At 34.5% G+C, this 20,429-nt stretch overlaps 1 protein-coding gene across 2 annotated transcripts in view; it reads right to left on the bottom strand.

The window, feature by feature from the left end:
* Positions 1–20,429, bottom strand: part of Coq8 (ubiquinone biosynthesis protein COQ8, mitochondrial) — a 55,448-nt gene that overhangs the window by 6,702 nt on the left and 28,317 nt on the right. For both annotated transcript variants that reach the window (XM_069834063.1, XM_069834062.1), the window contains 3 exons: positions 16,528–16,750; positions 11,044–11,184; positions 6,018–6,220 (listed from right to left, as the gene is read on the bottom strand). In XM_069834063.1, coding sequence (XP_069690164.1) covers positions 6,018–6,220; positions 11,044–11,184; positions 16,528–16,750 — 567 coding nt within the window. The remainder of the gene's footprint in view (positions 1–6,017; positions 6,221–11,043; positions 11,185–16,527; positions 16,751–20,429) is intronic.

The raw sequence follows: 20,429 nt of genomic DNA on the forward strand, positions 1-20,429 counted from the left end.
AGCATAAATAACAAGATGTATGAAGACTCACCCAGCTCATACTGCTTAATCCAGGATTTTAGTGTGCATTCGCATGATCCGAATTAAGTGCCGCTCTACATTTAGTAACAATGTTTCCTGCATCACTAAACACGAAAAAACTTTTTTTCTGTCAAGCACTTCTCCACGATAGTTCAATTTAAATCCAAACGTTTCACCGAGTTTACCTCTCAAATTTTCATATGTCATAATTGAGTTTACACTTTTCACAAACCACAGAAAACTGATATATTTTTTTTTTCTTTATCAAACTAAACATACAACCTTCATATACAAACTCAGTACAGAAACTGCAAAAGTACAGCTGTCGAAACAGAAGACTGGCCCCTATTGTAATCGAATTACCAGATTTTAGAAAGAGAAGAAGGTAGTTACGCTCTCACTTGTAAACAGTGTAGACATGACTTTTTTATAAGGGCTGAGGGGGACAAATCCCAGAAAAGTATGTATTTCATATGCTACGAAGATGAACTGACAACAAGGTGGAAGTTTTCTTGGAAAACCATACAACTTAATAAGGGTTTCGTATTGTGTTTCAACTTTCAATAGAGGTAGACTAGGTCACTGTCCTCATATCTCCACCTCTTTCTGAGTGTTTGTGCAAAGATTTACCCTACAAAATAACAGTACTATTACAGTTAGAAAATAATAGCACTATTGTGTTTTTTTTTTATTTTCCACATAAAAAACCCTACTTTACATTAGTATATTAGGGTTAAAGTTTTCTATTTACTTGAGATAATATAACATGAATCAATTTTGAAAGTTTTTTTTTCTGTCATTATGAATAAGAGAAATGTAAACTTAATTTTAAGACTGTTACAACTATCAACACAAACACATGAGAAGTCTACATCAATCATAAAGAAAGCGCTTAATTATACGAAATAGATTAAAAAAAATAATATCTGTAAATACAAAACATAATTGAATAACAATAACATAGAATTTAGCATGAAATAATACATACAGCGTCCATAAGTCAACAAATATTATGATACATACTAGAGCAAAGTGGAATATACAGACATAATCATACAAACAAATATTTGATACAGAAGTAAATTTATAATTTACACACACACATCCTTTTATAGCATAGGATAGATGGACAATTCATATTACTTAAGGTTAAAATTTTCAAATAATACACACAATATAAGAACAATATTGACACTTACAATTTTCTATTGATGTGGTTAATGAAATTAATGAATATTTTGCGACAACATTTTCTACTGAAAATATTGTGCTTTTAAATAAGCAATTTCCGAGAGAGAAATAGTGTCGGAATTTTTAGTATGAATTTGTATTAACAAAATAATAATTAATATCAACTACAACCGATTAATTTTAATTGACTCGATTAAATATTTTTGATCAATTAATCTTACAACAGAAACTGATCGATTAATCGATTAAATCCCACAACACTAGTAAAAACAGCCTACTGATATACCCAAAGATGACACACACGCGATATGACCACAGATGTTACAGCATGTATAAATAAACTAAAAAAAGTACAGTAGTTTATTAGTATCACACGTCAGTTACTGTTACTTTAGTGAAAGGTTCCACAAAACCCATTCAATAAGAAGTAGTTAAAGTCGCACAGGTAGTTGAAACAATGAAATGTTTTATTAGTGATCAAATTATAAGAATTATATTGTCTCATAAGTAATGTCCTTATGTCCTTCCTTTCCCATTAATTTCGTCACTCATAATTATCATAACAATGAGCTTAAAGTCAAGTTAACTGTAATTTCAAAGCTATTAATTTAAAAACCAGGGGACAGGGAGAGTGAGTTTGAAATAGTGTGCTTCTCTCCTGCAGTTCGAAAAATTTGTAAGACATAGGGCGAATGTGTGATGAATGAATATGCAGCACAACAGTGGTTCAATTATGAGGATACTGACACTGATGATCTGCCACTATCCAATGATAATTCTAAATAGGAGAATGAAGATTACACAGGGTTTTGGAAGAAAAATTCACCACCATTACTAGTAGCATGACAAACAACTTAGTTCAAAAAAAAAAAAATACAATACCCCACCACCACCTTAGTAAAAATATGGAAATTTTCAAAATATATTTAAAAATGCATTGAAATCACTTTGGTAGGTTGATCATGATTATGTATCAACAACAGCTAATCATCAATCCCATGGATGGTAGATTTACCAAATATATCATTACTTGTGATTAAAAATGTGTCGCTTTTAGTAAACCTAACACTCAACAACAATAACTTGATGGCAATTAGCTTACTACAGAGAAACCTGTTCAAATCGGAACCTGAATAATCCGGAATCCTGTCTATTTCGGAACAATTTATTGGTCCCGGCGAAATTTGTATGTATTATGTGTAATTTTTCCTGAATAAAACGGAAACTGTCCAACTCGGAAACGGAAACTGTCTGCTACTGTTCAAAACGGAAACAATATTTTGCACACACACTATATTTTGTAACTATATTTTGAAACAGCGAGTAATTTCAAGGAATATACGAAATATGTAGGTCACTAAGATAAAAACAAGTTTTCTTTGCAAAATTCTAGAGGGTACGAGGGTGTGTTGGCCTGTCGGTCATAAATTTTATTACCCTGTTGACTAGGCAGACGAGTCCCTTCAAAGATTTTCAATGCTTCACACCCGTATACTGTCGTAGCTAGACAGAGTGCAAGTGTAGTGATTTCCTGGTAAAAAAAAAAAAGTTGCATAAAATGTGGCATTAACATTAAGTGATGAAGTAAAAGTTATCGAAATAAAGGAAAATTAGAAACAAAATGTATGTGAAACAATACTGAAGTACAGTTGTGGAAAACTCAGGTGTGACACTTTAAAAAATAAAGATCATAATGAGTTAGTGGCGTGTGGCCCATATTGGTGACACAAAAGGAACCAGAAAGAAACTGTTTATGTGGAAATAAATGAACTCTTGTGGGAGTAGGTTCTTCATGACCTTTCAAAGAACAAGCCAATTTCTGGATCTGTTCTGCGAAGCAAGCTATTGAACTGGGAAAGAAATTAAATAAACCAGAATTCAAGGCTTCTAATAGATGGCTCCTAGTCTAATTAATAATGTGCAGTGATATGCAGTACTGTATTAGAGTATAGTGTTAGATATTAAATAGAATGAGATTAGTAAACTTTAGTAATGTTTAATGACTAATGAGTGAGTTACGATAATATTTATACAGAAAATGAGATTTTAATCAAGATAATTCACCAACGTAATAAGCGACAGAAAGCTGATTTAATGTGATGAATGTTAAATGGAATATTTTGTACATCTTGCAATTTGGGACATGCCATTTTGTTTTTCATGTATATGAATGATAAAATATTCCATTTTAATGTCACACCTGAATAATACGGAAACCTGTCCACAACGGAAAAAAAGTTAGGACCATGTCACTTCCGTCTTGAACAGGTTTCACTGTATAATCTTTTCGCTGTAAGAAAAATCCTAATGTAAACAATAGCACGTGACTGAAGTGAGACTTCATTGGCCACTGTTTGGCGCCATAGATTCTCAGTACATGTTCCCGCCTACTGTTGTACATTCTGTTTCATGTTAAACATTTCCCGTTTCTCGTCAACTAGGCCTAACCTCACTACTATGCATTCATTTGCTTAGGAAACATTTACTTTATAATTTCTCTAATTAAAACTCACATAACTTATTATATACATTTAAGACTATTTGTTTTTCTCCGCTTTTGAGAGGGTTTCCACTCTTATGTTTAATAAACACACACATCGAGGATGCAGAAGCCATACTTTAGTACCATGTGCTTACGTGAACAACTACGAGCTCAAGTAATGCCAGCTTGTTACAAGAAAAGACTACTTCGGTATTACTATTTGCAATCATCCGCATTCATAGTACATAACAAAATATTTTTTATTTTTTATTTATTTAATGCAGGGCTGTAGAGTTTATCTTTAGCCGTGATAATGACAACATGCAACAGTGTGAGATAAGTAAACAAATATACAAATAAACAAACAAACTTTGAGAAGAGTACAAAAATAGTTCATCACAGCAAGAGTAATGGAATATATTTGTTGGTTGCCATTTCCTACAGGCGTGGTAAACTACTTAGCGGCTCTTTTTGTGTTTCCAGGGTGCACCACAAGGAGGTGAGTTTACCATTGCACCCCATAAATATAACAAACCCCATAACAAAATATAAAAGTAGCTTTTCTTTTACATAGCGTTTTACATATGAGTGAAGTTATATGTTTCATTGTATTTAACAACTAGAATTCAATTTTTTATTTTCAAATAATACAAGATGATAGTTTCCAAATACGGACTATATTTTCCTGCGTCGTGCAAGTGTTTCGACTGGGAGCCAGTCACGGGTATGACAGCCACGTGCTTGTGTTTACATTAGGATTTTTCTTACAGCGAAAACAGTATAGAACCACTGCTAACAAATGGGTTTAAACATGACGCAACATTATGTGTCTGGTGAAACTATTAGGGTCTAATACATTTTAAGCTGGTTCCAAATGGGTGTGCTGTTAATACTTAGCTTTATTCTAAACTGCTGATAAAGTTTACTTGGAACCAGTTAATCAAAAGGAGTTGTTACTTTAACAGGACAACTCGTAATCTCTTCGTATTTTATTGTATTTATTAACATTCCATGGTATTCATACATGCTTACAGCTAGAATATGGAACAAGTCAAAAAATTTAATACTATTATAAAATATTCATTTATAGTCACAGTCTAGATGAAATATATACAGACGAGATTTACAATATAGTCTACTAGTACAACACAAAGTTTTAGTATCAATTTCATGAAGTGTTATTGAATGTCATGAATTCACCTACAGAATAGAAGGCGTGAGAAATTAGGTACTTCTTTAATTTGGCCCTAAATAATTTTATGTTTTGAGTTTAATTTTTTATATCAATAGGGAGGCTATTAAAAATTTTTACTGCCATATAACGCACTCCTTTTTGATAGCACGATAGACTTGCTGATGGAGTATGAAAGTCATTTTTTGACGTGTATTTATGCTATGAACTGTTGAATTAGTTACAAAGTTTTCACGATTACATACGAGGAAGATTATTAATGAAAAGATATACTGACAAGCCATGGGCATTATTTGTAGTTTTTTTAAAATAGCCCTACACGATTCCCTAGATTTGGCACCTACTGTTATTCTAATTACTCTTTTTGTAATGGAAATATATTGTTACTATCTGTGGAATTTCTCATTACTGAGTGGAAGTATGCAAAGTATATTGTTTTTAAGGTATTGATATGTACTATCTTTTGCATAGATCTAATAGCAAAACAAGCTGAATTTAGTTTGGGGGTAATTTCTTTAATATGATTTTTCCAATTTAACATATCGATTTTTAAGCCAAGAAATTTGGTTGTTGTTGTTTCTAATAGGGATCTATTATTAATTATTGTGCTAGAAATTTGCGACGTTGAATTTGGACAGGATTTAAATTGAATTATGTTAGTTTTGTTACAATTTAATACTAATTTATTGACTGAGAACCAGTCACATATTTTAAAGAGAATTTCCTCTGTTGAGGATTGGAATGTGTTGGAGTTACTGGCTGTAATTACTATACTTGTGTCATCTGCAAATAATATGGGATGACCTACATCTTTTATTAGGGAGGGCAAGATCATTTATAAACACTAGAAAAAGTAGGGGACCTAATATTGTTCCTTGAGGAATTCCATTATTAATAGTTCCCCATGTCGATGCAGATTTCATAGTTGTATTGATTTTAACTTTCTGTTTCCTAGCTATGAGATATGAGTGAAACCATTGGTGTGCAACACCTTAAATTCCATAATAATCTAATTTATCTAGCAGCATTTTCGTATATTGAGAAGAAAAACTGTATACCTGACATAAATGAAACTATGATTTACACGGTAAGTTTATGGGCCACAATTCCCAGCAAATTTATTCAAATTACCTGCCTGGTCTCTGGATTGTAGAAAAAATTGGACCAGTTTGGATCAGTCTGCATGTAGCGGAACTCAAATAGCTCTTTGAGGCAGAGCTCCATGACAAGTCTGGCAATGCGTTCTCGTGATTCGCAGTCCAAATCCACACACTTGTCCACAGGGATGCCTTCCACCAGCTCTGTTGTGAATACATGCTTTGTGCTCAGTCTTTCTGCAATAGATTTATATATGTTTCATTTATGACAATAACTTATATATTTATAGGGTCTAAAATAATGGCTTCTTTGTATTAACGAAAGGACAGTCTTAAAGTGCATAAATATGGCCAACTTTTCTTTCAACTTCATGCATTCAAGCAATGTATGCAAGGATGAACGAAATACATTCAATTGTGCATATCTTTTCCTACTAAAATGAGAGCGCACGCAGCAATTGAAAGCTACCCATTGCTGGTGGGTATCTTGTGCGTTATTTCGTTCACCAGTAGCATGTCACAAGCAGCTCATTATTCCAAGTGGCCGTGAATAAACTGAAAATTGAATAATTTCGAGGGAAAAATTGTTCTGGGGCTGGGCATCAAACCCAGGACCTTGGTTAAACGAACCAATGCTCTACCAATTGAGCTACCCGGGAGCTCTACCAGACAACGATCCAATTTTTCCCTCTATATGCACAGACCTCAAAGTGGGCTGACAACCGTCAAGCAACCAACATTGAGTGCACACTAACTCCGTGTGACTTAAATTGTGGTTTTCTGTTAACGAACAGTGACGTGTATTATGCAAATCAAGCTTTCAGGTATAACTCCCTGTAAAGCAGATTTGAATAATTTCGAGGGAAAAATTATTTTGTTTGGTGATGACGGACCTTTTAAGCTGAAAATGGCGGCAAGTACGATTAGCTTTATTGAAGATTATCGCAAATATGAGTGCCTATGGAATGGAGTGTTCACAATTTTGAGATTCAAGTAGGCCTAAGTAGTGTGTGTGTGTGTGTGTGTGTGTGTGTGCATGCGTGTGTGTGGTGACATGTAAGTACATTATATAATACGAAAATGGATGTCATACTCAAAGAGTCTGCTAACTTAAATAAATAGCATACAGTATTATTACATTTTTATATCAACTTGTAATTTTTTTCAGATGGTCATCTATGATCTTCCTGAAATTCTGTTGGCTGCTATTTTAATAATCCTATTTCTACGGTTCAAGTATTAAACAGGAGTTCATTAGGCTCCATCCAGTGATATGACAGATAAGAAAGATGACTAGCAGGATTTAATTTCGACGTGTGGAAGAAACAGTTCATCATTTTTTGCATATAAGCCATTTGTTCAAAGACAAAGATTTTTTTACGGATCAGAAATCTAAAACATGGAAATCTGACTTTCATTACCTAAAATTCCAATATCTCTAGATCAACTTTTAACCCAGGAACACTGAGGCCCAGGGCAAATTAATCATTTCACATCTACACTTACAATATAAAAATTACGATTTTTCTAATGTAAGTTATGTGATGTATGTATGTATGTATGTATGTATTTATTTATTTATTTACACTGCAAGTGGGCAAGCACCCAGTGGCAGTGGTATACACAATATAAACAATACACAATACAATTATACCATACACAATACAATAAGAATACACAATACAATTTAACACAATAATAATAAAACATAAAATAACCTAATTTTACAACACAACCTACATATGTAGAGGCCCTACATAAGTTTCAATAGTCTTTCACTTTACTCTCATCTCACTTACTGTAGTGGCACTATGACTCAATTCACTGACACTTTAGAACACATTTCACTGACACTATAGAACACATTTCGTTGACGCTATAAATTATCACTGATCGGAACTATTCACTACACTGTAAAACCATAACTTCACTGACTCACCTCACTTCACTGATAAACAGTTCAAATAAGAAAAATAATTACACCCTTATGCATTTAAGGTAAACATTTCTAGTCTAAGGCCCTCTTATGCTATTTTTAAATAATTTACAAGTCAAACTAAGGGAGTAACTCGTCAGGCTAAATAAATACATGTCACCTTAAAAATTAAATATTAAATGTCACCTTAATTTTAATTTGCACTTTATACACAACTTTTTAAGTTATTCTTGAATCTCCTTAAGAAAGGACAGCCCTCAAAGACTGCTGCAGGTAGGTTATTACAATCATTTATAGTTCTATTTAAAAATGAGAATTTACCTACATCCGTTTTCTGTTTCCTACATTTGATTTTAAAATCATGATCGTTCCTACCATAGTACGTTGGCTTTTCTAACCGAGCCATTATGTCTACCCATGCTTTCTCATGTGACACAATAAGACATAAGGTATCAAAATATTGTACTATATTTTATTTTATGCTCGACCATGCCGAAACGTAGTAATTATACACCTGGTAGCAGACCTTTAATGCATGTCATTAAAGTACACCTACTCATTAAAGGTCAGGTCTTTCAGCCAATGACGACTCAGGTTACAACTGTTCAGCCAATGACAGGTCAGCTTTCTACCGTTATAAAACCGCAAGTATCGATTATTCTCGGATATGCAATCGAAAGAGAATTAGCAAAAAGTCACGGAGGCTGGAAATCCAATACTGTCGCAGAAGGTTATGTTCTGTTACTATAATAATTAGCGTTAATTGTAAACAATATTCAAATAAATTCAATTTGTCATCTCGTTTTTCAATGTCTAATTTAATTTCAATGTTATCTCTGTAGGTTCTTATGGCCTAGCAAGGTCAATGTGGATATCTGTTCCTCGGAAAAAATCAATACTTTCGCGTCTGCGCACATCTCACAACATACGGAACATTGCTGAAGGTCAGATACAATTAAAATTAATAATATCAAGTTAGAAATATGGTCGAGCATAAAAAGTCGTATGAAACTCGCCTATAATGGAAATTAAGAAGCTCGTATGAAAATTATGAAACTCGCTTGTGCTCGTTTCATAAATATCCATACTCATTTCTTAATTACCTTCATTATAGGCTCGTTGCATAATGTACTATTTTGTAATAATTTGATAATAATGGTATGCATATGTCACTGTTGATAGTGATTCGTCCATCGGATGGGGATGTTAAGCCTGGCGGCCCCCTTGGTACTATTCGACAGGAGTAGGCTATGTGCCAGCACTGGGTTTCCCCTTCTCCCTTCCTCACCATCATCATCCTCACTCAATCCCTACACTACATTTACACGAACACTTAACATACACTCACCCTAGTACACGAAATAACTCTTCACACAGATACACATCATGCACAATGTGGCCTGCCAAAGTGGTGTGCAATTTAAAAATGGGTCACAGTTCTGCCATCTATCCGCAGTATGCGGAATCCGAATCACGCAAGTGAAGTGACATTGGAAACACACACACACACAATTTTCCTTTACTGCTCTGAACACACTCGTATCTTGGAAAGTGTAAGTATGAAACAGAACATGGTTATTACACACATAGGTAATAAATTACATAAAATAAAAATGCAGAAAGCACTATTTCAGAGAAATAGTTCTATATTTAGTTTGGTCGACAAAATTTCGTGAAACAGACAAAAAAAAAGTAGATGAAACTTATATGACATGAAATATGCAGGGTGATTCAGACCACTCGTAACAGCCATTTATTTCGGGAACTAGTGCATTAAAATTTTCGAGACAAAAATATTTATAGCTAAAGCACATGTGAACTTTCACTTGAGCTTGATTTCATCAATCAGCCTTAACAGGAAGTAGGGTCAGTGGCGTATTACTTTAAAATTTCAAATGGGAGTCGTGGTCAAATATGGTATCATTTGATAGAGCTCTTCAAAACAAACAACTTTCATAGGAAACGTTTTTATTAATTCCTACTCTTTCAATGAGAAAATGTACGAAAAAGATAATGTCACTAATACTGAGAAATGCTATGAGAAGAAAATGTAAACTAGATAAACTAATGTTGATATAGTACACACACAATTACCTGGCTGAGTGTAGACCTGGTGGCCGGCAGCACCATCAAGGGGTGAATACAAGTAAACTACCCCTTCCCCTTTGCTCGCTCAGCAGTGTTTCCTTTAGTTACCGCAATACAGTCTCTACGGCCAGGTCTACATGTACACTGCACTTAGCCAGGCAATAAGCTCAGATGGCCTTGACAACAATGTACAATAAGAAGGAAGTGTTTTGTTTTCTCTGTACCTACGTATGTACATTTTTCTAGTTTTGTAATTACTTTTGTGACTAATAAAATAAGTACCTAAAAGTTAAGAGTGATTACAAATATCTCCTACATACTACAAACAGATGCGGTCCTGTGGCATGGCCAGCACGATCTCCTGACTTGAATCCTTTGGATTTCTATCTTTGGGGACGGTTAAAAACATCGTCTATTAAGATCGTCCCACAACAAGAGATGACATGAAACAGCGAATCCAAGAGACCTTCCAGTCGCTTGACCACGCCGAAGTGTTAGGAGTCACTGACAGTGTTAGAAGAAGAGTACAGGTGTGTGCTACTCAGAACGGCAGACAGTTTGAACATTTATAAAAATTAATGGCATTGTCCAGTCTTTCAGTAACATCTGTCAACATTAATGGTCTTATTTACATTTTCGTATTGTAACATTTCTTAATATTGATGGCATTGTCTTTTCGTACGTTTTCTCATTGAAAGAGTAGGAATTGATAAAAACGTTTCCTATGAAAGTTGTTTGTTTTGCAGAGCTCTATCAAATGGTACCCTATTTGACCCTGACTCCCATTTGAAATTTTAAAGTAATACGTCACTGACCCTACTTCTTGTTAAGGCTGATTGATGAAATCAAGCTCAAGTGAAAGTTCACATGTGCTTTAGTTATAAATATTTTTGTCTCGAAAGTTTTAATGCACTAGTTTCCGAAATAAATTACTGTTATGGGTAGTCTGAATCACCCTGTATATGTAAATTGGATCTCATGATTCTTCTTCATTCAATGTGAAAGGAATTATGATAAAGTGTTTACAGCAACATACCTATAACTTTAGGAACATAGTAATCAGGATAAGGTGCCAATAACTTCTGGAATTTTTTCGTACAATCTGCTTCACGCTCGTAGTCAACTTCCCAAGCAAGCTCTCGTTTTGCAACCTCGACAAGGTTGTCAATAAATAATGCTGAAACAAGAAATATCGCATTATAAAAATATTAGAAAGGTAAAGTTAAATTAAACAATTATTCATCCCAAATTCGTAGTGCGATATTAAAAAGAAGTTAAAGCTGAAGTAATTATGAATAAAAGTTTCTCAAAAACATTAAACATGTTTGTATCTTTGTACCTGTTTTCAATGTAATGTGACCTGGTATCCTTTTTCGAAATTAAATTTTTCCTTTCTATATGAATCATGTATGACAGCTATGATGAAGTCTGAAGTATTGCTAAACAATTATTTTAACAATTTGCTTACCTACCATGTAATAATTAATACCACGTCAAAGCTTGTAAAAAAAATTATAAGAACAAATGAAAAACGTTTTTCAATGGCAGGATTTATCGATAACAAAATAGCAATCCATTACCCTAGAGAGATACCAATTTTGCCAACAGTAATATACAGCATAAAAGAGGAAATTACATCACTAGATAGAAACAAGACACGACAGTCTAACACAGCCATCGGCAAATTTGTACTCACGATGACATCACTGAACGCAAGTCACAATACATAAGATGTAATATCAGTCGAGGTGTATAGAGCACTCCGTTTGGTTCCCAGTGGTGGACTCTCAACACAAGCATCTGACATAGTCTCAGATATCAGCTGAATGGTACATCGGTGCCACAAGTGAACACTTGTAAATACCTAGGTATATATTTAAGTAACAAACTGGGTTGGGAGGAACAAGTCACTAATACCACAAGGCAAGCCTGGAAAGCTATTGTGCCTAAGATCGCAAGTTCGAGTTCTAGCCACTCTGCAGTCAATTGAGTCTGTGGTAAAGGATCAAAACAATTGGTGCATGGAAGCTGACAGGGTGTCAGTAGAATGCAGTTTAAATGATTTTGCTTCTTTTTAATAATAATAATAATAATAATAATAATAATAATAATAATAATAATAATAATAAGAAGAAGAAGAAGAAGAAACATTGCAATAAAAAAATTAAAATTGTTTTAAAATTATTAAAAAATTATTCCAAATTATTTAAATTAAGCCTAATGTTATATAGAATTTAAAAATAACAACAAAATCGATAAATGATAGATAATTTTGGTCTATAATAATAAGATTGTGTGTATGTACAACCGCCAGATTCAAAGTGTTAATATTTCAACAAACATTTCAACTAACACACGACATGATACAAATCAGTTGGAGAATAAATCGAAATTTGGGTTGTTTTAAAGTATTATCATAGCTAAGAATCCATAAAAATTGTAGCTGTAAGAGCTGTTTCCACCGTAGAACTGAATCTCAGACATTCCAGACATTATGCTCAAAGAGAAATAGATACAAAGAATAGATTACATCATATACATTTTTGCATTATTTTCATTCTGTATTCTTCTTCTTCCCTTCAAGTATTAGGCCATATAGCCTGTTATGATCTCATAGTTGAATTTTCAATCCAGCGCTTTTTTGGACGACCGAGAGATCTCTTCCCATTTGGACGATAGTGGAGCATGACTTTTGGGATTCTATCTATACGCATGCAATGCAGATGATATATCCAGTTGTTCCGATAATGTTTTACGTCATTAATTACAGGTTCTAGTTGTAATTCTTCCATTATATCTTCATTGCGTTTGTGATCCCATTTCATATATCCACTGTATATCTAAAAAATTTCATTTCATTGATCGTTATTTTGCTTTCGTCTTTTTTTTTTATTTAAGTAGGCTATTTTACGATGCTTTATCAACATCTAGGTTATTTAGCATCTGAATGTGATGAAGGTGATAATGCCGGTGAAATGAGTCCGGGGTACAGCACCGAAAGTTACCCAGCATTTGCTCATATTGGGTTGAGGGAAAACCCTGGAAAAAACCTCAACCAGGTAACTTGCTCTGACCGGGAATCGAACTCAGGCCACCTGGTTTCGCGGCTAGACGCGCTAGCCGTTACTCCACAGGTCGTCTTTCTTCCTCACTGCCGTAACAAAGTACAGGTCTCGCCAAGATCTTGTATTGGCGAATTCTAGTATGGCTTTGTACTAGGGAAGGTTTCATAATGTTGTTAATTATTCCCATTGTTTTGGTGTATTTAGAAATTTTCTGTGAAATGTCTACTTCATCGTAAAAAGATAATGTGTATCCGAGATATGTAAAATAATTTACTCTTTCTAATATTTTTGAATCTAAACATATTTTGCTACGCACAGGGTATCATTCTGTATTAAAACACCCAATTAATTACTTTTGAATGCTTGACCACTCTGTGAAAATAATGACCAAAAATACATTACAAAATTATATTATATATAAGTGCAACATAGAACATCAAAGTGTAGTAATCAGTTAAGAAAATTACAGACACTATAACTTTATGAGAAACTTCTGAACTTAAACGTATGATATAACATTTGTGAAAAAAATATTGTTTGCTGTACAGATACAGATGAAGTACTTCTAATATAAAATTCTGAAACTCACGATTTAAATTGCACTGTCTTCACATATTAGTTAAAACTTGTTACATTATGGGGGAGAGAAAAGAGGGGAGAAGATAATTTCCAAGATGCCACTCAGATGAAAACTAGGGATTCAAGTTAATGACGTTTAACTATCTTGATAGTACCGATAACTGAAAACAATAGTAGAGTGACCTCATTATGTCAATGTTTCTTTTAAGGCTCGTCTCCACTATTAAACATGTTAAACTTGACTATAATTATGTGTGTACAAAATCGCCTTTGCTTATCATAAAATAAATAAATTTTCATTAACGTTTTCGATATATGTGTATCATCTTCAGATGTGAAATGTTAGAGTGATATGATGAAAACCTTGCCTATTAGATGGAACTTAATGTGGTAATTTTCGGGTCATATTGGTGTGATTGCTTGGACTTAACTTAGGTTGATCTATGATATATATGCTATGTTAGGTTAAATCACTGCGAGTCATATGATATGATCTAAAATATAAAATAAAACTGTTTAAGAATTGTAACCACTATTAGCGTAGTTATTGAAATGTGAACACTTTGTATAAACACTTTAAAAGTTTAATCACTTTGAACATGTGTTGGCTGTATTTGCCGATTTAAATCACTGCAAGTCATGTGATATGATCTAAAATATATAAAAAATTAAAACTGTTGAAGAATTGTAACCACTATTAGCGTAGTCATTGAAATGTGAACACTTTGTAAAATCACTTTAAAGACCACAAAAGCGCTGGCATGAGACCGTAACAGATCCTGTAGGGTCTAATACGTGAGGGATATGATGATGACTTTAAAAATTATAATCACGTTGAACATATGTTGGCTGTAAATCAGCAAATAAAAAATTAAAACTGTTGAAGAATTGTAACCACTATTAGCGTAGTCATTGAAATGTGAACACTTTGTAAAATCACTTTAAAAATTATAATCACGTTGAACATACGTTGGCTGTAAATCAGCAAATACAGCCAACATATGTTCAACGTGTTTATAATTTTTAAAGTGATTTTACAAAGTGTTCACATTTCAATGACCACGCTAATAGTGGTTACAATTCTTCAACAGTTTTAATTTTTTATATATTTTACATCATATCACATGACTTTCAGTGATTTAAATCGGCAAATACAGCCAACACATGTTCAAAGTGATTAAACTTTTAAAGTGTTTATACAAAGTGTTCACATTTCAATAACTACGCTAATAGTGGTTACAATTCTTAAACAGTTTTATTTTATATTTTAGATCATATCATATGACTCGCAGTGATTTAACCTAACATAGCATGTATATCATAGATCAACCTAAGTTAAGTCCAAGCAATCACACCAATATGACCCGAAAATTACCACATTAAGTTCCATCTAATAGGCAAGGTTTTCATCATATCACTCTAACATTTCACATCTGAAGATGATACACAAGTATCGAAAACGTTAATGAAAATTTATTTATTTTATGATAAGCAAAGGCGATTTTGTACACATATAATTATAGTCAAACATTAATAGCTTATCGGCAAACTTCAACATGAAATTGATGTTAAACTTGACTTTCTTTGCATAGTCCACCATAAACAGTCTATGAGATTTTAATATAGATAGTGTTTTATTTTCAAACCTTGGACAACGGACTCAGATGATGATCTGACTATTGTAATTACCTCTATTGCTTGTTACAAGGCTTCGAAAAGGAAGAAAATGAGAATGTGGGTGCAGCAATATCTTAGTAAAAGACACTATGCAGGATACATTCTAAACAAGCTTAAAGTTGAATACAGTATTGATTTGAATTCAAAAACTTGCTGAGAATGTCAGAACACGATTTTAATATAATGCTGCAAAAATACTTCCTGTTACATCAAAGAAAGACACAATTTAAGAGCAGCCATTTCATCTCAATTAAAAAAATTACAGCGCGATTGACTATCATAGGACCTACGACATGATAGATGTTAAAGCAGTGGGTAATATCGTATAATGATTCTTTCCGAAGTTTTACGAACATTAACATACATCACCAAATACGACCATTACTGACGTCAACATAGCACTAACGTTTAGCGTACGACGAGAATGTGAAAACTCTCTATTGTATTCTCGAGAACAATTAAATAATAATTCCAGTTCTCTAAAACAGTCGACCTTCTTAGTTTTGCCCGTGTATTCTTTTGCAGACACATCCCACAAACAAAGCCTTTCCATCAGTGCATTAATTTTATTCTAATGTATTTTCTTTCGTCCATTCCATTACTTCGAACAACTTACAGCCAACACCAAGGACCAATGATAGTATAAAAATGATCAAGATACGCGCCACAAAATCGGAAATTATAGTTGTTGCTATGGAAACTGTACGAACTTTGCCGAACTGTACCGACGTTGCACGAGCAAATGAATTGACTTGACATGTTTTCCATTTCTGCTGGAAAACACGCCAACATGTTAAAAGTGTTAAATTCAACATACTTAGTCAACATGTTAAGTCAATTGAGACTTGAAATGTCCATATACATGTTAAATTCAACATGTTATATTTAACATGTTGTTGTTAAATGTTTAATAGTAGAGACGCACCTTTACTTAACACTTTGAATCCGGAAGACTTATACCACTATTGCACGCAAATTTGTAACATGTGAGCTGAAAATGTGCAAAATTCACAGCAATATTTTACACGATAAAGTAAAAAATGATGATATAAGAAAAAATATAATATACCAGATATTGCCAAATAGTATTTGAAAGAATGCAGACTTAAATGGAATTGAAAAGTAAAATCTATTCTGCAAAATGCTTTTCATAAGATACCTCCGAAATTAAACTGTTCTATAGCATGTTTAATACTTACACTCAGGAAAGACATTCCAAACTTTCATAATTCCCACCAAGTTGTCTAGGTCACTTTCAATGCCTTTTGCAACTCCAGGATACTGGATTTTCATTGCTACTTCTGTCCCATCAGGAAGAATTGCAAGATGTACCTGACCAATGGAGGCAGCAGCAAACGGTTTTGGCTCAAATGTGGTCATATTTGTTTGCCAGTCATGCCCAAATTCGGTTGCTAGGACTTTCTATCATAAAACAGAAAAGAAATGAGTAAATGGAAAATGGCTATGTAAATCATTAACAAACAGGCAGTGTATAATTTATTTCTGAGAAGAGTAATCCTTAATAAATCTTCTTAATGTATCCAACTGTTTGCTGACAACATAAAGTCCACTATAATCCATTGTAGTCTATTCAATTTTTGTTTTTCACGAGAAATGAGGGGTATTTTGATCAGTGTTCATTATACTGGGTGTTCATTTCAAAGTGTGTCATGATGTCACTGTTGTGAGTCAGCGATTTGAAGCAAGTTTCAGCTTTTATGTCAGAGAAGTTGCCTATTAATCAAGGTGTTCAATCTGAACTTGGGAATGTGTACGGTATAACTTGAACGTCGTAGCAACAGATAGCGGTCTGTAAAATCTGTGTGCCACCATAACCTCGTTCGAACTGTGTTTTGCGCGGGCAAGTCGTATGCAGGGTATTTGTTATCATCGGTTGCATACGGTAGCATTCCACAATACAAATCAAATGCTCCGTGTCCATGTTGACTGTCCAAGTTAATGTCAACAAATACGTAAGTAATCGTCTTAACCCTCTCCACATATCCAGACAGTAAGAAAAAAAGTCACCTCAGTACATGTTTCCGAACAGTTCATATTCCTGCCACTACAGGTGTTACCGTACGTATCGGTAAGTACTCTTTAGAATGAATGCTGTACTTGCTAGGCAACTTCTCTGACACATAGGTAATACACCTCTGTGGAAGTGTATGAAGATTGAATTCTCTAGGCTCAACGACTAGCCACATGATGGCATACAGCGAGCCATGACACACTTTGAACTGAACACGCAGTAGATGCCTGTTGCTAGTAGTAAGAGTTGGGGTGTAGTCAATATATACTGCAGGGCTATGTCTTCTGCAACCGGTACTGATGATTTTAATTTACTTCTTTTGTGGTTTATGGATGGACAGTATAGAAGAATGTGTTCCAGATCTTCATCATGATTATTACACCACAGACAAGTAGGATTATCAGAAATGTGAAATCGGTGTAGGTACAATTGAGTGACAATGTGACCTGTTCTGGCTCTTGTTAAAAATGTTTGAATATGTCTGGGCAAGTTTTAGTACATTTCCAGGTCATTTGGTTTCTTTTGTACAGACTGTAAAATTTTTCCTTTGTCAGAAGAGAGCAAATTGTTGATCCATAGTAATCTTTAATCTCTGAAAATTTATTTAGTTTGAAAAGAGTAATGTTTTCATCTCTGAAAGTTCATTTAGATTTGTGAAGAGTAAAGTTTCTCATCTCTAAAAGTTGATTAAATTTCTTTCATCTTTGAAAACCATATGAGATGGAGCAATTGTTGTCTAAGTCTATTATTCTCATGAGGCACTGTTCTACATCCAGTTATTGCAATAATTGGAAAGTTATTATGACATAAGAATACCTCTGAAATAAAAATATATCTACAGCAAGAATAATTTCGAGGGAAAAATTGTTCCGGGGCCGGAAAATTATTCAAATCGACTTTACAGGGAGTTATACCTGAAAGCTTGATTTGCATAATACATGTCACTGTTCATTAACAGAAAACCACAATTTAAGTCACACAGAGTTAGTGTGCACTCAATGATGGTTGCTTGACGGTTGTTAGCCCACTTTGAGTTCTGTGGATACAGAGAGAAAAATTGGATCGCTGTCTGGCATAGTTCTGGGGTAGCTCAGTTGTCAGAGCGTTGGTACGTTTAACCAAACATCCCAGGTTCGATGCCCGGCCCCAGAACAATTTTTCCCTCGAAATTATTCAAATCAACTTTACAGGGAGTTACATCTGAAAGCTTGATTTGCATAATACACGTCACTGTTCGTTAACAGAAAACCACAATTTAAGTCACACAGAGTTAGTGTGCACTCAATGTTGGTTGCTTGAAGGTTGTCAGCCCACTTTCAGTTCTGTGGATATAGAGGGGAAAATTGGATCAGTGTCTGGTAGAGTTCCCAGGTAGCTCAGTTGGCAGAGCATTGGTACGTTTAACCAAAGGTCTTGGGTTCGATGCCCGGCCCCGGAACAATTTTTCCCTTCAAATTATTAAAATCAACTTTACAGGGACTTATACCTGAAAGCTTGATTTGCATAATACACGTCACTGTTCGTTAACAGAAAACCACAATTTAAGTCACAAAGAGTTAGTGTGCACTCAATGTTGGTTGCTTGAAGGTTGTCAGCCCACTTTCAGTTCTGTGGATATAGAGGGGAAAATTGGATCAGTGTCTGGTAGAGTTCCCAGGTAGCTCAGTTGGCAGAGCATTGGTACGTTTAACCAAAGGTCTTGGGTTCGATGCCCGGCCCCGGAACAATTTTTCCCTTCAAATTATTAAAATCAACTTTACAGGGACTTATACCTGAAAGCTTGATTTGCATAATAGACGTCACTGTTCGTTAACAGAAAACCACAATTTAAGTCACAAAGAGTTAGTGTGCACTCAAGGTTGGTTGCTTGGCAGTTGTCAGCCCACTTTGAGTTCTGTGGATATAGAGGGAAAAATTCTATTGGTGTCTGGTAGAGTTCCCAGGTAGCTCAGTTGGCAGAGCGTTGGTACGTTTAACCAAAGGTCCTGGGTTCGATGCCCGGCTCAGGAACAATTTTTCCCTCGAAATTATTCAAATCAACTTTACAGGGAGTTATACCTGAAAGCTTGATTGGCATATCTACAGCATATTTAATACTTAGGTCTACACTTAGGAAACACATTAAAAATTTTCATAATTCCTACCAAGTAGTCTGAATTACAATTAATGGTTACAGAACCTAACATGCAATCAGGGGCGAATGCTGGTCACGAAAGTTAGGCTTGCTCTTTTATTGATGGGGGAAGATGGGAGGATATAATTCATCTGGTTTGCAGGCTTTTCGTGTCTTGTAATAGACAATGTTAAAGTATTTAAATTGTCAAAGCCACTTTTACACCATACACCGTTATCTGTAGAAAATAACAAACACGGCCAACAAAACAGTTTATTCAGTTTTTTCGACCCTGCCAACCAATGCGTATTGTTGTATTGAGATGTACTGAACGAGCGCACATATTCTCTATTTTTCTCCTTATGCTGTCTTTTTAAACCTGGGAGCCCTGGACATGGTCTGCCGTTCTTTATAATGTCGGTCTTCTCTTGAATAGTCCTCCGGGAAAATGGATTTGATAATAAAGTTTCAATAACACACATTTCCGAACTCATTGCAACACTTCAAATTAACGTTTAAGAACTAATAATACATGCAGCAGCTAACATATGCATTCCGCTCATAAAATTACATTACACTCGCAAATCACAGCACATTCACTGGTTAAAACTGCTGCCAATCAGTGTTGCCAACTCGATTCTTAAACATCCGCTGTGAAGACTTACAGAAACTGCTAAATTGCTATATTGTCAATGTAAAATTATATTATTTTGCCGCTGTGAGTGCTAAAGATACCCGCTAAATCCCTAGATCAGCAATACAAGTTTCATAAATTTTACCCGCTAAACTAACGCCGAAAAACGCTAGATCTAGCGGGAAAACCGCTGAATTGGCAACACTGCTGCTATCTGTGTAACGTTAAATAGTTGTTTGGTGTAGCTCTCGGACCAGAGCTTCATACAGCATATAACAGAAGCATGTGCGACTGAGACGGATTAGGAGGAAGGCACTTGCGC

Source organism: Periplaneta americana, chromosome 8, assembly GCF_040183065.1.
Source record: "Periplaneta americana isolate PAMFEO1 chromosome 8, P.americana_PAMFEO1_priV1, whole genome shotgun sequence".
Classification (NCBI taxonomy): Eukaryota; Metazoa; Arthropoda; class Insecta; order Blattodea; family Blattidae; genus Periplaneta; species Periplaneta americana.